Here is a 21610-nt window from a genome sequence, read left to right on the forward strand (position 1 = left end):
GGGGGAGCCCTTTCCCGGGTGGGCAGGGCCGTTAGCAGAGCCGGAAGGGCACGGGCCTTCTGTCGGGCCAGGCGGGGACCCTTCTGGCTGCACTGGGCCGCCGGGGGCGCCCGCAGAGCCTGGCAGACGGCGCCCGCGTGGCTAAGAGCCGGGCAGGGACCCTTCTCGCTGAGCAGAGCCGCCGGGGGGGGGGGGGGGGGGGGGGGGGGGGGGTTGTAAAGCCGGGCGGCTGCAGCCTCGTGGCTAAGAACCAGGCGGGCGGGGTGGCTGTTTGCAGAGTCAGAGGGGAATGGCGGGAGCTGTCTGCCGGCCGGGCGGGGACCCTTCTCGCCGAGCGGGGCCGCCGGGGGCCGCTTGTAAAGCCGGGTGGCTGCAGCCGCGTGGCTAAGAACCAGGCGGGCGGGGTGGCTGTTTGCAGGGCAAGAGCAGGGCCGCCAGGGTAGCCGGGATGGCGGAAGCTGTCTGCTGGCCGGGCGGGGACCCTTCTGCCGCACTGCTCTGGGCCGCCTGCCGCTTGCAGAAGCGGCCGGTGGCCGCAGGATTGGATTCTGCGCCCGCCGGTCAAGTTTCACTTGTCTGGGGCAAACTGTCACGTCTAATAAACTTACTAATTCTCGGCAGGTCTTCTTTCAACGGAATTTTGCTAGATGATCCTCAGTATGTAGAATGTAGCTGTTTTAATGAGTGTTTCTGATCCCGTTAATGTGGAGATATTGAAAGTGCTGTTTCCTCGCCGGCCGCCATGTTGGATCCCCCAATGTGTTCTTGATAATTACCATTCTGACTCGAGTGAGATGAAATCTCAATGTAGTTGTTTTATTATTATTAATTATTATTATGTCTAATTATAGTAAATATAATTTCTACTATCTATTATACATGATAGTAGAAAGCTCTTCGATTCATTGTACACAATTGGAGCAGAATTTTCATTTCTCTGGGTGTACATGAAGTAGAGTCACACCATTCATACAATCATACATGTACCTAGAGTAATGATGTCTCTCTGTTACAATGTTGTTTTGATTTGCATTTCCCTGATTGCTAGAGATGTCAAACTTTTTAAAATATATTTGTTGGTATTTGTATTTATTCATTGGAGAACTGTCTGTTTATTTCATTTATTAATTGAGTTATTTGTGGTGATTTTTAAGTTTGTTAAGTTCTTGTATATTTGGATATTAATGTATATAAATTATATATATATTTGGATATAAATGCCCTAGTTGAGGAGCAGGTGGCAAAGATCTTCTTCCATTCTGTAGGCTCTCTCTTCATGCTCTTGTATTCTTTGCTATACAGAAGCTTTTTAATTTGATGCCATCCCACTTATTGAGTTTTGGTTTTATTTTTGTGCTTTGACAACCTTGTTAAGAGAGTCAATTCCTGCGCCAATATGCTGAAGTACTGGGCCTACATTTTCTTGTAGCAATTGCAGAGTTTCTGGTCTAGTTCCTAGGCCTTTGATCCACTTGAGTTGACTTTTGTCAAATTTCATTCTTATGCATATAGGTATGCAGTTTTCCCAGCAACTTTATTAAAATGGTTATCTTTTCTCCAATGTGTATTTTGGTACTTTTGTCTAGTATCAGATGAAATTATGTATGTAAGTTTGTCTCTGGGTCTTCCATTGGTCTTCATGGTCTTTTCCCCTAAGTTTTCTTAATGTGTGGACTTTAAATAACATGAAGCGTGGTAAATCTCCTTCTGGATAGGGAGACAAAGTTGAAAACAAAGATGAGGATAAAGACAGTGGAAAAGTAGTCAGCAGAGGTCCAGTCACATCAGAACTTGTATGTCATCACTGTGAAGATTTGGGATTTTATTATATGGGAAGCAATTGAATAGATTTTGCCCAGTCATCTGATGAATATCTGACAGATTACCTTGACCCTGTTTTTCAGAGAATATGAATAGAAAAGAAAATCAGTTAGATGTGTAATCCAATGGCTTAGACTAAGGTGGGTGACAGTGGCTATGAAGAACTGTGATTGGATTGGAGTGGATTAATTGTTAGAAGAAGTAAGATTTTTAAAATTTTTTATTTGTTCTTTTTAGGTACACATGACAGTAGAGTGTATTTTGACATAATAACACCTACATGGAGTGTAACTTAGTCTAATTAGGATCCAATTCTTGTGGTATAACCAGAGTTTTTGCCTTGACCAAATGGATGGATGAATGATAGTTTCATTTAATGAAATGGGGAAGTCTGGAATAGGAACAGGTTTAAGAAGGATAACAAGAGTTGTGTTTGGAGCAAGCTAAAACTTTGAGATGCCTATTTAGAAGCAAACAGTTCATCTTTTTCATATAAATTGCAGATGAGCAATTCATTTCCCAGCACCTTTTTCATATGTGTATGTGTGTGTGTGTGTGTATGAAATGGCAGGCTTTATTATATATACATATATATAATAGTTATATGTGTGTGTGTGTGTGTGTGTGTGTGTGTGTGTGTGTATGAAATGGCAGGCTTTATTATATATACATATATATAATAGTTATACATATATATATATGTGTGTGTGTGTGTGTGTGTGTGTGTGTGTGTAATGAAGAAAAGGAAGTTTAAGAAGAAAATATGTGGTTAGCAGAGAGCAATCATGGACAAAAACTAGAATGAGATTCCTCAGGCATAAAGCTATTTTAATTCATTGCAAAGAGTAGCTAGATTGGTAAATATTTTTTTAAGGGTCCAAATCCATTTTAATGTTTGACTGTTGGCAACTTTTAGGCTCCACCAGTCTCACTCTTCCTTCTGCTCCACATCTGGGAAAGCTGAAATGAAAGCCAGGGTGTTCCTTTCGGGGGCTGGAATGGGAGGTTCAAACTACCCAAGACTCAGTCCAAGCTGGGGAACCTTGACTGGCCATCATCCCTCACCACAGTAAAGCCTGCCAGGTTCAGAGCCGGTGTTATGCTCTCAGAAAGCCTGATTATGTACGAAAGCACTTTTCATATTTACTTGGTGAGCAAGGGGGCAGGGGAGGGTCCTCCTTACTCTCCAGTTAAAATAGCTAATATATTCTAATAGAAATTAAAATGAGGTCTTCAAGGATTGAAATCAATTATACAGGACCTGTTTAGAGGAAAGACATTTATCCCCACCACTTTTCTATGGCCACTGCTCATCAGTCTTGGCATTCAAACTAAATCTTGCATGAGGGTCCAACTCAGCTCTGCCAGATGACAGCAATAATTGGCACGTGAGCAGGATATCTAGGCAATAGTCGACACCACTGGGTGTCTTGCTTCACGAGCTTTGGCTTGCTAACTGGCCCTGTGGCTTGCTGGCAAGAATGTACTTAGAACTGTTCTGATTGGTGCTACATTTGCTGAGTCCTACCCAAGTACAACTATCGATTGAACTGACCTAAATCCAGAGCTGATTATTGACATATGGAAGTATGGGATCAGGAACCTCTTTAAAGTGGTCCTGGGTTGTGTGTCTTGGCCCAGATCTAACAGTGTGCTTCAGATTGACTCATGTGTCTTGGGTCCAGAATACACTGATACTAGGCTCTGGGTAACAACTCTTTACCCTGCGGTGTGTCAACCAGGCATTGACCACCACACTCAGGGAGTACACAGATGCTCTGTGGAATATATGAGTCTATTGGATGTGGAGCACTTACTATGGAGCATGCAGAGATTCACACTTCTAAAAGGAATGAGTGTCCTTTCTCCAGGCTTTATAGCTGTCCCGAAATATTCCAGTATAGCAACTTAGAACTCTACAAAATACTTTTGATGCTGCTATTACCTATGCCTCTGTTGTCCCCCTGCAAATAAACCCTGTAATGTTGTGATATAATAAGAAATCTATTGAGGTTTCTGAGCGTAACATAGACAACATTCTTATAGATAGAGCATTAAGAAAATCTTTTGTTTTGATATTTGTTCTTTGACTCTTGGTTCAATATACAAAGCTCCTAATAGTTTTGTGATTTCCTGAGTGATGGGAGAGTCTGAAACTGAGCTCCTAAATTCCTTGAAATGTTCTGGGTGATAGAAGCATCTTCTGTTCTACTGAAGGGACTCTCAGGTGGGTCCTATATACCCTGAGGATGGGGGTTGGCTGCCAGGGGAACTAACCCAGTGGTAAGACAACACTTGGAACTTTCAGTCCCAACCCTGAACCCATAGGGAGGGGAGTGAGGTTGCAGATGAGCAATTGATTTCCCCAGCACCCAGAATATAAAAAAATAGACAACTTCTTTTAGGCCTTTCAGGGGTTTGAAGGCAACATTTTTTTCCTCATTTAAAAAAATTTTCTTAATCTTATTTATCACACTTGTCCCATCTTTAACTGGACTCCCTACTACAAAGGTCTCCAGAATCTGTTTAAATGGCAATAGGCAACACACATTAGTTTCCCTGTCCTTTCCCCAGAAAATCCTTCACAGTGGTGGCTTTTGCAACAATTCCCCGCCCACCCCCACTCCCCCCCACACACACTCCCTGCTCATCTCTTCTGGAATCTGCAGTGCACTCATAATATTCATGGGTTTCTGATCCACGAAACTGCCCTCCTTAGCCTGATGCCACCCATCATTAGAGTGCCAACTGCGGGCTTCATATTAAACGCTCCTGAGGACAGAAGTTCTCACAGGCCTGAGCCTATGGCCCTCCGTACACTTATGTGAGTCTTGAAAGCCTCATCCTGCAAAGCTCAACACAGCTAACAAAGCCTTCTTGCTAAACCACTCAAAAAAAAAAAAAAAAAAAAGCAAACCTACAGCTAAATCTGGCCCCTCTTGAGTATCTATTCTGCTGCTGGAGGGCGTGGCCTCTTCTGTCCTCAGCCCCCTTGTCAGTTGAGGAGGTGTTTGAGAAGTTATGCCTTTCATGGACCCCCTTAACTTAAACCTGAGATTTCTTGGGATTAATAGAGTGAACAACAAGAGGAATTTCTACACTTTATGGTCAGCACAAAATCTCGTACATGATGGTGTTTACTGGAAAGTTGTGCTTTTTATCCCTTAACCCAGACACCCCTGATGAAGAACAGGACCCGAGAGTCAGCAAATCTGGCTAAACATGAGGCAGTCATCTTAGCACTGGGTGGCCCGCTCCCTAACTATAATAAATACCAAACTAGTCTCCTTTTCTTACTTTTGAGTCATTTCAGGCCTGCTTGAAAGGTTATCCTGCTCCCTTCACCTTCAGAAACCCTTATTTTGTAGGTAATCTTTTCATACCATCTCAGTCCATGTGTGGCATCATTAATCTTGACATTAAATGTCAAGTGAGATGACCACAACATATTTTCTCCTAAACCTTAATTAATGCCTTGACAAACAATGGGCTCATCAGAATCAGGCCTTTTGATTATGTAAGTCACTTTGATAGAATTTTGCAATGTTCGCTGTAATTTGAGTCTGCAGCTAATTGGAAAATTTCGGAATTCTCTATTCCAAAGGGTATTATCAACTGAGAATAGAAGTTCAACTGTTTTCCTGTTTGGTTTCTCAAATTCACTATTTGTGAATATGTCTTCCATCTGTTACTTCTAGATACAGTTTTGAAGGGGAACCCACATCCACAGTCACAATTCCTATTTCTCTGTAACCTGTTTAGCTATGTTGCTGTAGAAAGAGCTAAGTTACTATATTAGGCACTAGCATAAAACAAACTAACATGTTTAAAATTGGAGGTATTCTGAGCTGGGAGTCCCAAACATTCCCAAACAGTTCTGCGATTGGAATTTCAATGACTCAGATGCTCAGGATGGAAGGTTCTTTAGTCTCCATCTGGTATATCACATACTTCTACAACAAGGGCTTCATCTCAATATTTGTTCAATGCATAGATTTGTTTGTGGGTACAGAAGTTTATTTGATAAAATGTCTAAATTACAAAAACAAAATCCATGCATATTTATTTAATCAGTATGTTACATTACATAAAGTATGTATTTGTATAATTCTATACCAAATTTCCAGATACATTTTCGTGCATGGGGAAATATGCTGTTTCTTAGCATCTATTACTTCAGCTGTACTGGAATATTTCAGGACAGCTATAAAGCCTGGAGAAAGGACACTCATTCCTTTTAAATTTATTCAGGGGCAAGGGCAAGGACTGGGGATGTGGATCAGTGGTGGAGTGCTTGCCTGGTATACACAAGGCCCTGGGTTGAATCCTGAGCACCACATTAAAAAGAGAAAAAAAAACAGCATAGAATTGAATTTATTCATGGGAAAAATAAATTATTTTCAAGTTTGAGCATCAAGAATTTTTAATTCATTCTAAAATTTCAGCAAGACATCCATTACCTCTAAAATAAATATTTCAGATGACTTTTGTATATCTGAAAATGAAGATTGCAAAGAAAAATTTTATATTAATGCTTAAAAACAAATACTTTATTATTTAGCTGCATAATATGTTTAAAACTGACTTACCAAAAGTTCTATGCTAGGCTAATTTTTCACTGATAAGGTGAATATGTATATACACTGAAAGGGATTCCATCCCTGCGAGAGGTAAAGAGGGAAAAACTACAGAAAACAACTGTGCAAAGCAAAAGTACTGACTGAAGCAGTATTCTAACCGATTATTTTCTTTCATAAGGAAACATAACAAGTTGCATTGTTTGGAAGCACTTATTTTTTCATCCATAAAACATTTACTGAGTATGATCATGTGTGAGGCACTGTGGATGTGATATAAGACGGAGCCTCCAGGCTTGAGTTTCTCACCATGAAGTCAGAGTACAAAGTTTACTAACATGTTTTGGTCTTACTATGAATTCATATTAATGACATAGCACTCACAGGCTGCAGTCTTTGATTCTAATTAGTGGTGTTTAAGGATTATGAGTGCAAAGAAAGTGGGTTAAATAGTACAACAAACCACACGATCATCTCAACTGATTTAGCAAAAAACTTCAATGAAACTCAAAATACTATTGTGATATATTTGAAAAACCCAAAATTAAAGGTGAAAGGCTAAAAGCTCTTCTCTTAAGATCAGGAGCAGAGCAAATATGGTGTTCTTGCCATTTCTATTCACGACAGCACCAGACGTTATAGCCAGGGCCAGTAGGCAAGGAAAAAGAGGCACCCAAACCAGAGAGCAAGATATGAAAGTGTCTCTTCTGTAGATGATGTCGTCTAATTTCTAAAACATTGAAAGAATAACGTTTTTAAACTGTTAAAGTTAGTAAATTAAGTCAGCAAAGTTGCAGGATGCAATATCAACTGTATTTCTACACACTAGCCATGAACGATCCAAAAAGAAACACCTTTAAAATTCCATCAAAATGGCAATGAAGAGAATAGAATATTTAGGAGTAAATTCAACCAAGGAGGCACAAGACTGATACACTGAGGACTAGGAAACACTGATGAAGTACATAAAAAGATACCCGTGTGTGGGGGTCAAAAGACTTAATAATGTTAAGATGACAATGCCACCCAAAGTAATATCTAGTTTCAATGCAACCTCTATCAACCATACAATGGCACTCTTTACAAAAATGGAAAAACTCATCCCAAAATCCAAATAAAGTCTCAAGAAAACCTGAAGAGCCAAATCAAGCTTGAAAAGGAAGAATAGAAACAGAGATTTCACAAAGTTTTGAAGAAAAGAGGTGGAAGTTCCATGCTACTGATTTCAAAATTCATCAAAGCACAGTAACCGAAACAGTGTAGTACTGACATAAGGACAGAGAGATGAATGAAATAGAATTTGAAGACCATAAATATACCGTCATCTTTATGATCCTGACCGTCAACCAGGGAGTCGAAAATACTCAATAGCGAAAGAATAAGTCCCTTATTCAATAGTGGTGATGAAAAAAAAACATATATTCATATGCAAAGGAATGAAATTGGATGCTTACACCATAAATAAAAAATTAACCCAAAATGAATTAAAAGTGTATCTTAATCCATTTTCTATCACTGTAACAAAATATCTGAGAATGAGAATATAAGGAATATATGTCTATTTGACTCGTAGTTATAGAGGCTGGGAAGTCTAAGCATGGCCCCAGTATCTGACCAGTTGATCTGTTGAGGGCCTTCTAACTGCATCATAACATAATGGGGATCATATGTTGAGACAGAGCGAAAGTGCTAGCTCTTCTTATAAAGCCGTCAGAGGAGACCCAAACAGATAATTGTATGCCAGTTCATATCAGTATTATTCACACATAGGAGACCCTCATGACCTCATCCAATCCTGGTTACCTCCCAAAAGTAATAACACATGAATTTTGGGACTTTCTATCATATGAACTTTGTGGGGGACACATTCCAGCTATAGTATACCTAACCATAGAATGCAAAATTATAAAATTCTTAGAAGAAAATGCAGGGGGGGGAAATCTACATGACCTTAGTTTTGGTAATAGTTTCTTAAATATGACACTAGAAGCAACAATAACCAAAAAAGAAATAGGTAAATTGGACTTCACTAAATCTAAAAACTTTTGTGCAGCAGAGGATTAAAGAAACTGAAAAGATAACCCATGGGATGGGAGAAAATACTTGAAAATCATATATCTGATAAGGATTTCAAACCTAAAATATGTAAATAGCTTGAGGCTCAATAAAATAGACAACTTGATTTAAAAATGGGTAAAGGACTTAAATAGACATTTCTCCAAAGTAGAAAAAAAATTTCAACATTATTGGTCATTTGGAACATCAAAAGCACAATGAGATACCACTTCACATCTGCCAGAATGGCTGTAATTTTTAAGTGGAAAATAAAAAGTGGTGGCAAGAAAATGAAGACAATGGAACACTTGCATATTGCTGGGGGAAATGTAAAGTGTTGTACTGTTGTAGAAACAATTTGGCAGTTCCTCAAAAAATTAAACATAGAATTAGCATCTGATCCAGGAATTCTATTTCTAGGTCTAGAACCAAAAGAATGAGAAACAGGTGGTCAAATAGATTTGTATGCCAATGTTCATAGCAGTGTTATTCACACTAATCATAAAATGAAAAAAACCCAAGTGTCAATCAGCAGTTGATGCAATAAACATATATGCAATCTATACAGACGCTGGAATATTATTCAGCCATAAAAAATGAGTGATTTTCTTTTACAAGCTATACTATGGATGAAACTTGAAAATACCTTGCAGTAAATGAAGCCAATCAAAAAAAAAAAAACAGGGCAAATATCTAGAATAGGAAAAGTCACAAAAACAAAGTATATTATGGGAGAGGAGAATGGGGAGTTATTATTTACTGGGTCCAGAGTTTCTGTTTGAAGTGATGATAAATAATGGAAATAGTGGTGATGGTTGCACAACACTGTGAATGTAATGCCACTGAGTGGAAATATTAACAATGGTCAAAATGGAAAATTACAATACAGAGATATATATTATGATATATATTGTATCTATATCATAGTTGTCCATTATATATTATATATATATATATATATATATATATATATATATATATATAATATATATATATATATATATGCATATCTCACTATTATACTAAAAAATGGCAAGGGAAAGAAGACATTTGTATTAATGAGCAATCTGTCACTGTGACAAATATCCGAAATAAAACAACTTAAAAAGAAGAAAGTTGTATTTTGCTCCATCATTTTGGAGGTTTCAGTCTGTGGTTGGTCAGCCTTATCACTTTGGGGCATGTGTACATTATGCCAGGAGCACATAGCATAGGAAGCTGTCTCCCTCAGGGAAGTCAAACAAAGGGAAAGGTTTGAGGTCCTGATATATCTTTTAAGGGATGCCTTTAGTGATCTAATTTCCTTCCACTAGGCCCCATCTCTTAAGTATTTCACTACCTCCCAATAGCACCTTAGGCTGGCAATCAATCTTTCAACATATAGAACTCTGGGTACACTTATCTAATCCACAGCAAGAGTACATAGAAAACTATTTTCAGTATTTGCATAAAAAATCACTGGAAGGATATATAAGAAATTAATAAAAGTGATTATTTTATACACCAATACAGTTTTCTGGCTCAAGCACAGAAATACTTCATACCTGACTGGTAAATGCTCACTCCAAATTCCCTCAATTTCCTCTACCTCTGCTCTCACCCCAGAATACCTAACTGCCCCATGTTCCAGAAAGTGGGAAGTTAACCATGGCAGGCAGGGATCCAGCAACCTGGTACAGATGAGGTTGGGTGGTGACAGGGTGGAAGAGATACTGCATGCTAAGCCTTGGCTTGTCCTTTTGAGTTCTGGACCATCTAAATATAGTACCTATCTCTGATAATAAAATTTTAAAGCTAAAATAAGAAGCAAAGAAGAAATATACCAGATGGAAAAGGCAACTTGAGAGAATTAGAGCCAAACAAATGTGTACATGTGAACCACAGTGACACAAAGACAAACAGGGCTTGGGGAATTACAAATCCTGTAGAGAGGCTTGAATATATGAGAAGAAGAAACTAGAAAAGTAAATTTGGGCCACAATATGCAGCCTTAATTAGCTTGCATTATTTCTGCAGCAGAGACAAATCAGAATCACTTTGTTCTTAAATTAGAAGAAATCCTTGAACAAATTTGTATGTTAGAAAAATCACTCTGACCAGTACAGAGAGAATGGTTTAAAGAGGGTGAAAGTAGGAGAAGTAGGAAGGCAGAGATGATAGAGTGTGGTAATGAGATGAAAATAGAAGAAGCTGAAGGGCAGAAATCAAATGATCTTTCTGAAAAATAGCTTGGGATTGAGTTTTTTTTTTTTTTTTTTTTTTTTAAGGAAGAACAAAAGATGACTCTTAGATTGCTAACTTGGTTAACTAGGAACAAAAATGACCTTTCATGGGGGAGATTTAAATGGAAAATAATTCTGAATTCTGAAAATGTAAAATGTGAATATATTGAGATGCCAACAATAAAGCATGATATAATGTGGTTTTCAATAAAATGTTATTATGCAAATGGTAATGATGCTTCCATTTTATTTATAAATGATTTACTAAAAAGATATATGCTAAATTTTACAGGAAAAAAATCTTTTATATAAATGAACATCAACTCAAGAGTAAAATTGAAATGTGTCTCAAAGACTCTTGTGCTGATTTTTGCAAATTTCTTCCACTGAAATAGCTTGGGTGTTAGACATGTAGGAGGATGACCTCCTGCTAATGCTACTAACTCAAGGATTTTATATCTTACAGAGATAATAAATAGTTAATATGATTTTCAGAATACCAAGTATTATTTTCCCCCATAAATGTTTTCAGAATGCTATATTTCTCAGGGAGCAATATTGTTTCCTCTGAGTGGAAATTAGGATGAGCAACAGAAGTTTCATAATCTTCATGACCAGAATGACTTTCTTCCCTCAACTTTTCATCTGTCTCCAGTTTCACCTCTCTTTTTCCCCAACAGTTAAACATTTTAAGGAGTAATCTATATTCATATTCTTTATTTCACATTTATTTCTCAACCTACTTTGTCTATTCCATTTCTATAAGTGAAATGGCTATGGCTAAGGTCAACAGTGCCCAACACATGTATAAATCATCTCTGTGTGATCTCTCTGTTTCACCAACATGCTTAGACCAATCATTTTTTTTTTTTTTGAAACATTCTGTTTCCTTGACCTATATGCTATTACACATTCCTGGTTTCTTTAATCCTTCTATGGTAATTTTTCTAAACTCTTTTGCAAATTTGTTCTCCTCTACCTGGCCATTAACTATTGGTATTTCTCAGGAGTTGGTACTAACCCGGCTTTTATTTTACCTCTCTTCTCTTCCAGGGAAGCTCACCACATCTATGACATCAATTTCCAACAAATGCCAATGATTTCCCCACCTGCCCCTTTTATTTCAAATCTCTAGATTTTTCTTCTAGACTACAAGTATAAATAACATTTCCTCAAACTCTGAATGTGTATGCCTCAAATACACCTCAAACTACTTATGTGAAAGTAATTACAGTCTTGATTACTCTATCAAACATGGTTTTATTCTAGTAGTCCATCTTAATGAAATTAATTATCAAACAAGTACACAAATCAAAACCTTGGTAAGACTTTTAACATTTATCTTTTATTAAATCCCTATTACCATTTAATCACCAAAACAATTATTGTTTCCTAAGTATCTCTTACATCTCTGTACTTCTTTCTCTCTGTATTATCAACAACCTAATCCAAAGTGCCAATATTGCTCCTATATTGTTGTAAAAAAGTTTTTGTAATTATTCCAACTACAACGTTGCCCTATGTAATCTGAAAAACGTATTGGATGGGAAGTTCTTAGTCCTCAAATCTAGAAAGATAGCATAAAAAAATCCTTACATTAGTTTCCAAGAAATGTCAGTTACTTAAAAAAAAAAAAAAACAGAAATATCTACACACATTCACATCGCATGTTATCATTAGTAATCACCATCTTCTGTTTGGTTGGGTAAGAGAACTGAGAAGTGGTAGAGGAAAAAAGGTGAATGAAGTCCTATTTCCATCTTGCTACATCTTCTGCTTGGTATCTGATCTTTCAAAACAGGAGTATCCAGTCTGAGTTTTCTCTTTCAGTCTTTTCCAGATTATTTTAGGGTCATCTGAAAGCCTGGGAAGACCCTGATGTGCTTCTCCAACATGGGTGAGAAAGTCTGTGGTATGAAGATGTTCATCTACTTTCTCTTGGAGGAGAACTGACTCCAGTAAAGTCTTCTTTTGCTTTAGGAAGGCAGACTGAGCCAGCTCTGCTTTTTTCCTAATACAGTTGGGACACTGTGAAGTAATGTGTTGCTTTGCTGATGCCACCTGTTTTAGTGTTGTCCTCACATTTTCAAAATAGATTCTGTTTAAAAGTTCATCCGGAACAGTACATGTTAAGGCATTGATTTCTGAAGGCTCTGGATCGCATCTAAACTGCAGCTTTTTGTGTCTGTTGCTCTTCTTTTTAGAGTCCACTCTTTGATGGATCAAGTTTATCTTAGTGGTGCAAAAAGACTGCAGGGCATTCAATTCCTCGTTGGACAGTCCATTGATTTCTGTTTGAAGTTTAGTCTCCGGTTGGTTTTGTTCATAGTTAGTTTTTTTGTCCTTGAGATAGTTGATCCATTTTTGAGTCAAATTCTTTTCGTTATTTTTGAAGTCAGAAAGCTCGGATTGCTTGGTTTGTTCTTGCAAGCTTGCAGCCAGTTTTCCATCATCCGATTCTGTCCCAGAGGAGCTGGGCCAGGACTGCTGTCCTCCAGAGGGGCTGAGAGAACCAGAACTCTCTACCTCATCAGTAAAGGACCCCGCCGTTTCATCAGAAAGGTGAGCCATAGCACTTACGTCGGTTTGAAACAATTCTCCTTGATCTTTTTAAATCCCCAGACTTCTGGGCAGATGGATATCACATTGCTTCAAAATCGGTTTCTCATCTGCTTTGCTTTCGTCAGGATCATCTCAGGAACTAGTGAAGGACGAGCCCACCGGGCCCTAGCCCGGGCGCCAACAGCTCAGCGGCCCTAACTTCCGGGTGACGCCTTTCCCCGCTGCCTTGGCAACGTGCGCCGGTCATGCGCAGTGAGTGGCCGCGGTCCCAGGCTCCACCTCCGCTCCGGCGGTTCTGCGAGGGCTGAGGTCTCTCACTAAGTGTGGGCTCTTGGCTTCTCCTCCCTAGTGTTTTAACTACAGAATCTAATAGTCGGTGGGAGAAGGTTGCAAGTTTCATTGCTTCAGGACGGAGAGTGAGTGACGTCACACTGGTTACACCTTTGTAGTCTTAACAAAGACAAGGACAAATCCTAAATGAACAGATTTTAAAAACAAAAAAAAGTGCTGGCTGAAATGCCCAAGCGAAAACCTGTCTGTTTTATATAATTACCTATTTATAGAGGATGTTTATTATATAAACACTGAAACCCTTTTGTGCGACCTCTTGCACGACTTTCTGTGCTGCAGCATTCTGGTACCTGGAAGTTTTCCCAGATCAGTTTCTCAGGGTTTTTGTGCAGGCAGGTTCCCCTCTGCCACGTCAATACTCTTTATATGACCAATTACTCCTCCTTCGAATGGCATTTCCGCAGGGAGGGCTTCATGCCCACCCCTGCCCCAAACACTCTACAGACTATGGTTTCCAGTTTGTGTTTGTGTGATTTTTTTGGATAAGGCCGAAACCATGTCAGTGTTGCAGGCTAGTCTAATGACCAGCAATCAGCAGAGGTATTGTAGCCATTCAGTAGGTCTCTGCGGAATGAATGAGTTGACTGATGTGGAAACAAATAAATATTACCTCGCTCGGGTTCAGTGGACTTATGGAGTAAGTACTACCAGCTCAAGAAAATCTAATTTTTTTTTTCTTCCCTGAAACTTCAAATTTAGTCTGTTACCCATGACATATCGTTTTCTAAACAAACAAAAAATGGTAGTTTTGTTAACGATTTTCAGGAATTATAAAATGCCAACTCTGGAGATGGACTTTTCCTATGTCTTAATAAATACCTGAGTCTAAGTATCTAGAATAATCTTTTTGTCTCTATCTCTCCTTATCTCCCTCCCCTGGTGTATGTGTATGGGGGCGGGGGAGGGGGGAGGGGGGACGGTGATTCAGTTTGACCTAGATATATTTAACATTGCCCAAATAACTAACTTTGTCAAATGTGGGATTTTTAAAAAGCGGCTTTCAAATATGAGCCAACTTCATACTAAAGATAAGGGAGATTCCAACTTCTTTTATTCAACTCAAATTCTATTTTATCACATAATGTTAGACTTTAAAAAGAAGGTGCAGGTGGTTGTGGTAGTACATGTCTAATACCAGCAGCTTCGGAAGCTGGGAGGATTGCAAGTTGGAGGCCAGCCTCAGCAATTTAGTGAGGCCCTGTCTCAAAAAATAAAAGGAGCTGGGAATGTGACTCAGTGGTAAAGCATCCCTGGGTTAAAACTCTAGTACCAAAAAAAAAAAAAAAAAAAAAAAAAAAATAGTGCAGATAATTGTGAGTAGTTCAAGTGAAATCCATTCAAAACTCAAGTTTTTCCTTTATCATTTTGATTTCAAAAACTTCCCCATTCTCTGAACATTTTACATATTCAGATTTACACAGAATTAATTAGAATCATTTTCCTCATATAACATCAACTATATTTAAATATGGTATATTTCTATCTTTTCATTTCCTAAAATTCTGGATATGAAAAAAAATCTCCCTTTTTAAAAAACTGGTGTTGTAAATTTCTCTTGATATCTAAAAAGTAACTTTATCCTAGGAGCCAATAAATTTGGGTGGTAAATTATACAATTAATCAATTTCTTTAAAAGTAGCAAGACCCAGTAGACAGTTTAAGAACTCTAATGACTGTGTTATCTAAGGAAGAAAAATAGCTCAACAGTGTGCTATCATTATCCAATAATATTCATGAAGATAGAGGTCAAAGTGGATTTTAAACATAGAAATGATTACTCTTTATATAAATCATATAGTATTAACTTTTCAACTCTGTCTGTGAGCAAAGTTTAAAAGGTGATGCTACTAAATTTCACACTCTTGTTATTTCTTTTTATCTATGAAAAAAACAAGGGAGAGAATTAAACAACAGCAGATGGGGTAGAGAGGGAAGATGAGAGGGAAGGGGAGGGGGGATAGTGGGGGATAGGAAGGGTAGCAGAATACAACAGTCATTAATATGGTATTATGTAAAAATGTGGATGTGTAACCGATGTGATTCTGCAACTTGTATTTGGGGTAAAAATGGGAGTTCATGACCCATTTGAATCAAATGTATGGAAGATGATATGTCATGAGCTTTGTAATGTTTTGAACAACCAATAAAAAAAATAAAAAAATTAAAAAAAGAATGAGAATAAACATTTATACAAAATCCAAAAATAAATAAATAAATAAATTACAAAATCATTTAAGCCAACACAAACTTATTAGCTCACACTTTAAAAAAAAAAAGAAAAGAAAAGAAAGAAACATGATACTTACCTACTGTCTTCTTTGTAAGTAAAAATTGTCGGTAATGTGTATGTGAAAAACTCAGATCATTGTGCTGTACTGACAAAAAATATATATTCTATATTACTTAGAGATTGTTAAAAGAACTATGAAAAAGCGTGATATATTAATTTTTTAATTAATTTTTTGGTTCTTTCAAGTGAGAGTTGAAAATAGAAAAGCATTAAGGGTAAAGGAGGTATAATTATAACTTCCTATCTTATCTCAAAATCTTTTTATTCAAAACTGATATAAGTCACTCCCACTCACTGTACTAAAGACAGATCTTATCAAGATTCACAGGAAAAAATGCACTATAATATTTTCAACATTTTATCGCTTTTTTTAGAAAAAGAAAAATCAATGAATTAACAGAAGAAATATTTATATCCTCAGAAAATTCAATAGCAACATTTCAGTTTCCCAATAACTTTGTTACAGAATTATTTATTTTTGGATTAGTAAATATCTATGAAATTTGAAATAGTTTCTGCAAAATTATGCAAACAAAACTTAAATGTGCAAAGAATATGCTGCATTTTTTCCTATTAATGTAATTTTTCCTTTCAAGTTCTCATTCACTTGGATAACTAGGTATGTTAAGAATTCACCTGGTAATTAATATCGCAGACATTCCCATGTAAGTCAGTCTTATTGTGGCAAGTGCCCAGTCAATGATAAATTTAACTAACACAAGTTTTTGTTCCTTCCCTCTTCTCCTCCCCAAGATGGTGCGTGAGAGGAAAATCTTATTATATTAGGCTTCTCTTATTTGGATGGGGTCCTTTACATTTGTCATTCATTCATACCATTATGTTTCTTAGAGATGACTATTACTTTGAAGATTGATTGTTAATTTTTTGAAAATATAAATCAACAAACTTCTGTCCTCCTTTCTTTAAAAAATGTGTTTAACATATTCTACACATTACTCTGTTTTTATCTTAAAAATATATTTTGGATGTCACATGACATCAACATGTAGATATCTTTCTCATTTCTCTCTACAACTGGATAATATTCCTTTGTAGGAATTTGTCACAGTTGATTTGCTTGTTTTGATTGGTATTTTGCTATCATAAAAAAATCAAATTTTCCTTTATGTCTTTGGAAGTACAGGTTCAAGATGATTCTTAAGTCTGAGATTACTAGATCAAAGTATTAAAGGCATATATAGTTTTCTATGTATTGCCAAATTCTTCTAAGGGGTGCACCTATTCTCAACAGCTTGGTCCACAGAATATATAATCGAATTTATGGATTCCCCCCCCCCAATCTAATGGGTGAAAAATAGCTTAATAGAATTTGAAACTGAACTCCATTAATTATTAGATCAAACACGATTTCTTTTTCTGTTCATGTAGACTGCCTATTCATTTCTTTTGTTCAGTTTTCCATAGGATTTTTGAATTTCTTTTCAATTCTTTTAAAGCACTTAAAAGCACTTCATATGTTGAAAATATCATTTGTTTTTCTGTAACATAATTTTGAAATGCTATTTCATCTTGTCTTTCTATTTGGTCTACACTACTATTTTTTGCCATGCAAAAGTTTGATTTTTTTATCATTTTTTTTCAAATGTATCAATCTTTATTCTAATTGTTCTTGGATCATTTGTAACAGCTTTTTATTTTATTTTATATTTTATAAGACATTCTCCTGTTGAAATTGACTTATTTATCTTGGTGTACAGTTTTATGAATTTTGGCTCATGTAACCATGTGTAGAGTTGTGTAAACACCATCAAATCAGTATATAGCATGCCCTGTTTTATCTCCTTTGCAGGCACACCCACTTTACCTATGACTCCCATATTTTTTTCAATGATTTTCCCCCCTGTGGTTTTTCAGATATACAATCATATTATCTATAGTTAAGAAAACCACTCCTTTCTAATTCCTAAACATTTTTGGTTTGTTTTGGGACTTGGGTCCAGGACCTGAAGCATGCTTAGTTAAGTACTACAACAGAGTTACACCCTGGCCCCTCTAATTCTTGTATTTCTAGTTGCTTTATCTTATTTAATTTTTTAGATAATACCTCCAACGCAATATGAACTAGTAGTGAAGTTAATAACCTTAACCATTTTTAAAATTGGATATTTCTCTTTGTCTTGATTTGCAAAACATATAAAAAATTTCTCATACTTCAGAAATGTTTTGAACTTACAAAAAACAAGAGATCAAAATGATCTGCATTATATAAAATTGTCTGATATGATGGTATTATTGCAAAACTCTGTAAATAGGTAGAAAAGTAAATAAGTAGATAGAATATTGAAGAAATTCACAAGTTAATAAAGAAAAAGCTCTCCAGTTAAAAATATTAAATGGGGGCTGGAGTTGTGGCTCAGTGGGCAGAGCACTTGCCTAGCATGCATGAGGCACTGAGTTTGATCCCAGGCCCATATAAAAATAGACAAATAAAATAAAGGTATTATGTCCATCTACAACTTAAAAAATTTAAAAATATATATTAAATAAAGTTTCCACCTATGTTCTTTTAACATTTCCAGAGTATCATTCATTTTACCCAGGTTCCCATTCTTATTTTATATATTTAATACATTTATTTATTTGTACTGGGGATAGAACCCAGGGGTGCTTAACCACTGAGGCATGAACCTTCATGGGGGCTTTGTGTGTAACTCTATCATACCCTTGGCTAAAAAGAGATGGTCACACCTGAAGTTTTAAGTAACAAATTATTTTAAGAAGGCATTATTTTTTATTTTAAAATAAGTAAAAATAAAAACTTTTACTAATTTTATTTTCAAATATTTTGGCTGAACTATTTCAGGATCTTTAAGGCATTTTAGGCATTGAGTGATTTCCCATGTCTCCACCTGAGGCTCTGGTAAAATTTAGAACCACTGAGGTATGTTCCCAGCCCTTTTTATTTCTAATTTTGAGACAGGGCCTTACTAAGTTGCTGAGGCTGGTCTCAAAATTCAGAATGTAAGTCATACATTGTTCAGTTAGTTTTGAAATAAATACATCCAGTCTACTTAAGGGCATCGATGCATTTTAATGACAAATAATGTATATGAATTTGACTTGTACGATGCTTTTGCTACTTTTAAAATAGTGTGATGAAAACATAATATCTAGGTATTCTGTCACTGGCCTAAATACACATCTGCCTTATTTACTTCCTTTTCATTGTAGTTAAAATTCAGAAAGACTTTCAACATCATTATGCAATTTTAGGCATTTAGGTTTCTGAGCCTTTGGGCAATATTAGTGGAATCTAGGAAATAATATAAAATGAATCTAAATAGAATGTAATTCCCTTCAAAGGGCTGAAAATGTATAAAATGAATCCAGAAATATTGCCATTAATTTGAATTTGAGTTATGTAGTTTCAAGTTTAGGACAAGGTACAGGAACCTGTGGCTGTAGATGATGGAGTTGGAATTCACAGTGGTTTTCCTGAAAACTACCATGCAGAATTATTTTTCTACTACTCAATATCTTGTAAAGCATTTTACCATATTTTTTCTACGAAGTCAGCTTTCACTGTAAAATGAATATTCATATGATTGCAGAGGACTGAATGACATAGCAACTAAATAATTTTGTTTAAGAAGACTCTGTAAAAATATTTTACAAACATGTTCAAAGTAATCATAAAAATAGTTAACATGCTCTGGGAAGACAGCTAATGCAATAAATCGAGCTCATGGACCAAACTTATTTTATCTCCTTATTTGAGATAGGCATTTTCCAAAACAAACTATATCACTGAAGAATGTAAGACTGTTTCTTTAGAGGCTTCCATGCTTAACTTGAAAGCTGTCAACTCAAAAGGCTGAAACAGAGCAAGACTATGAAACCCGAGTGAATAGCTCATTCTTTGCGTCCCTGCCCTTGCTACCCGCTGCCCTGTGGTACAAGCCTGAGAGGTGTGCACTATGATAGCTAATAAAGCACTTCCTTTATATCGCTCTGACCAGAACTCCTATTTGAAACCTCTGTATCATGCCAGCAAAATCTCACAATGTTAGCCTTTGTTCTGGCTAGCAGAGGCCATTTCTTGTCCTCTCAGTGGCTGGATTTCACACACAAAACTTGTTAGGCCCTTCTGCAAAGAAGTGCAGCACCAAGTCATTAAACCAACTTCTGCTATTTTGTAAGATTGTTTTGTCTGTCTCTTTTACATTATAGCACCCCCCGCCCCCAAAAAAAGAAACAAACAAATAAACCAACAGAAAAACCAAGAACTTGTAATTTTGAGAACACTTAACATGCTTGGAGTCAAAGCCATTGGCCCTCTTGAAGGCATTCTTATATATCAAATATAATGATACAAGTGGCATTATAACAAAAAGGGACAAGAAGACAATTGATCCTGGATGAAAAAAGCAGCATCAAATGGCCAAAATGAATTACACTTTATAATCTTCAATGTAACTGGGAAGTTATGGTTTTTTGGATATTATTTATCATGCTGTATCATGTGATTATGCATTTCCTCAACTACCATTCGATAATGTGTCCAATGCATGCTTTGACCTAAAGAACAACCCATAGTCATTATCATAGAGCTCTATAAAATATAGGCATCAGCTAATCTAAACACAAATTTAAAATATTTTAAAAGTTCTTCATGATCTTTAAATTCAAAAGTATATTATGAACGCCCTCCTCCAACCTGAGTTGTATCGTATCCTTCATTTTCAGTAACAAGAGGCAGCAGCACCCATGTTTGGAGTTGTGTTGAGTCTCAAGTGAGATCATACAAAAAAATAAAAACTTTCACTGATTTTATTTTCAGGTATTTTGACTGAACTATTTCAGGATCTTTAAGGCATTTTAGGCATTGAGCAATGATTTCCCATGTCTCCACCTGAGGATCTGGTAAAATTCAGAAACACTGAGGCATGTTCCCAGACCTTTTTATTTCTAATTTTGAGATAGGGCCTTACTAAGTTGCTGAGGCTGGTCTCAACATGGTACTTGCTCAGTCACCATTATCATTGAATAGAGGACCTGAATACAGAGATTCTTCTAATACGGTATCTTAATGAATTTGAGATGCTCTAAAAAATACTTTAAACTGACAAAGAACATTAATTTATTATTTGTTTCTCATAGTTTTGAAGGGTGGAGTGTCCATGATGAACGTTCCAACAGATTGGTGTCTAGTGAGGTTTCACTTTCGGTCTTATAGATGGTGCCTGATTCTCTCTAGGCCCTCATCTGGTGCAAGAGGCAAGACAGCTCCCTGGGGGCTTTGGTATAAGGGCATTAATCCCAATCATGGGGGCTCTGACCTTATAGCGTAAACTCTTCCAAAAGGTCCCATAACTTAATATCATCACCATAAGGGCAAAACTTCAATAGATGAATTTTGATGGTAGTGAGGGTGGGGTCATTAACATTTAGATCAATGAATATTGGCTGCTCCAAAATGAGTTATTTAATCTTTAATAACTGTTTTACCCTTCTAATGCCTCAGTTTCATATTTCTTTTCTACTGCCCTCTAACATTTCCCAAAAAAACATAAAAGTTACTTCCTCAAATTGAAAAAAAAAAAAACAAGTGATTAAAACCTATGATCTCACTGAGCCCTATTATCTCAACATTTCTACCATCTTTGTATTCTCCTTTTTTTAATTCCTATATTTTAGTGCAATTATCAAATCTTTAAGTCAATATAATTTAAATGCCAGAAAAGTGGGTCTCACAAAGGAAGCCTTCATTC

General features: G+C 36.6%; 1 protein-coding gene across 1 annotated transcript; it reads right to left on the bottom strand.

The window, feature by feature from the left end:
• Nucleotides 1–11998: 11998 nt before the first annotated feature.
• C4H8orf48 (chromosome 4 C8orf48 homolog) lies at nucleotides 11999–13432 on the bottom strand. The gene has a single exon (XM_076852443.1). It carries the CDS (start codon nucleotides 13244–13246, stop codon nucleotides 12440–12442), a length of 807 nt encoding a protein of 268 aa, XP_076708558.1. The 5' UTR covers nucleotides 13247–13432; the 3' UTR covers nucleotides 11999–12439.
• Nucleotides 13433–21610: the final 8178 nt, after the last annotated feature.

Source organism: Callospermophilus lateralis, chromosome 4, assembly GCF_048772815.1.
Source record: "Callospermophilus lateralis isolate mCalLat2 chromosome 4, mCalLat2.hap1, whole genome shotgun sequence".
In the NCBI taxonomy this organism is placed as follows: domain Eukaryota; kingdom Metazoa; phylum Chordata; class Mammalia; order Rodentia; family Sciuridae; genus Callospermophilus; species Callospermophilus lateralis.

Excerpts from the sequence above, each read along its gene's own strand:
- C4H8orf48 (XM_076852443.1), bottom strand. The coding sequence starts at position 13,246 with ATGGCTCACCTTTCTGATGAAACGGCGGGGTCCTTTACTGATGAGGTA.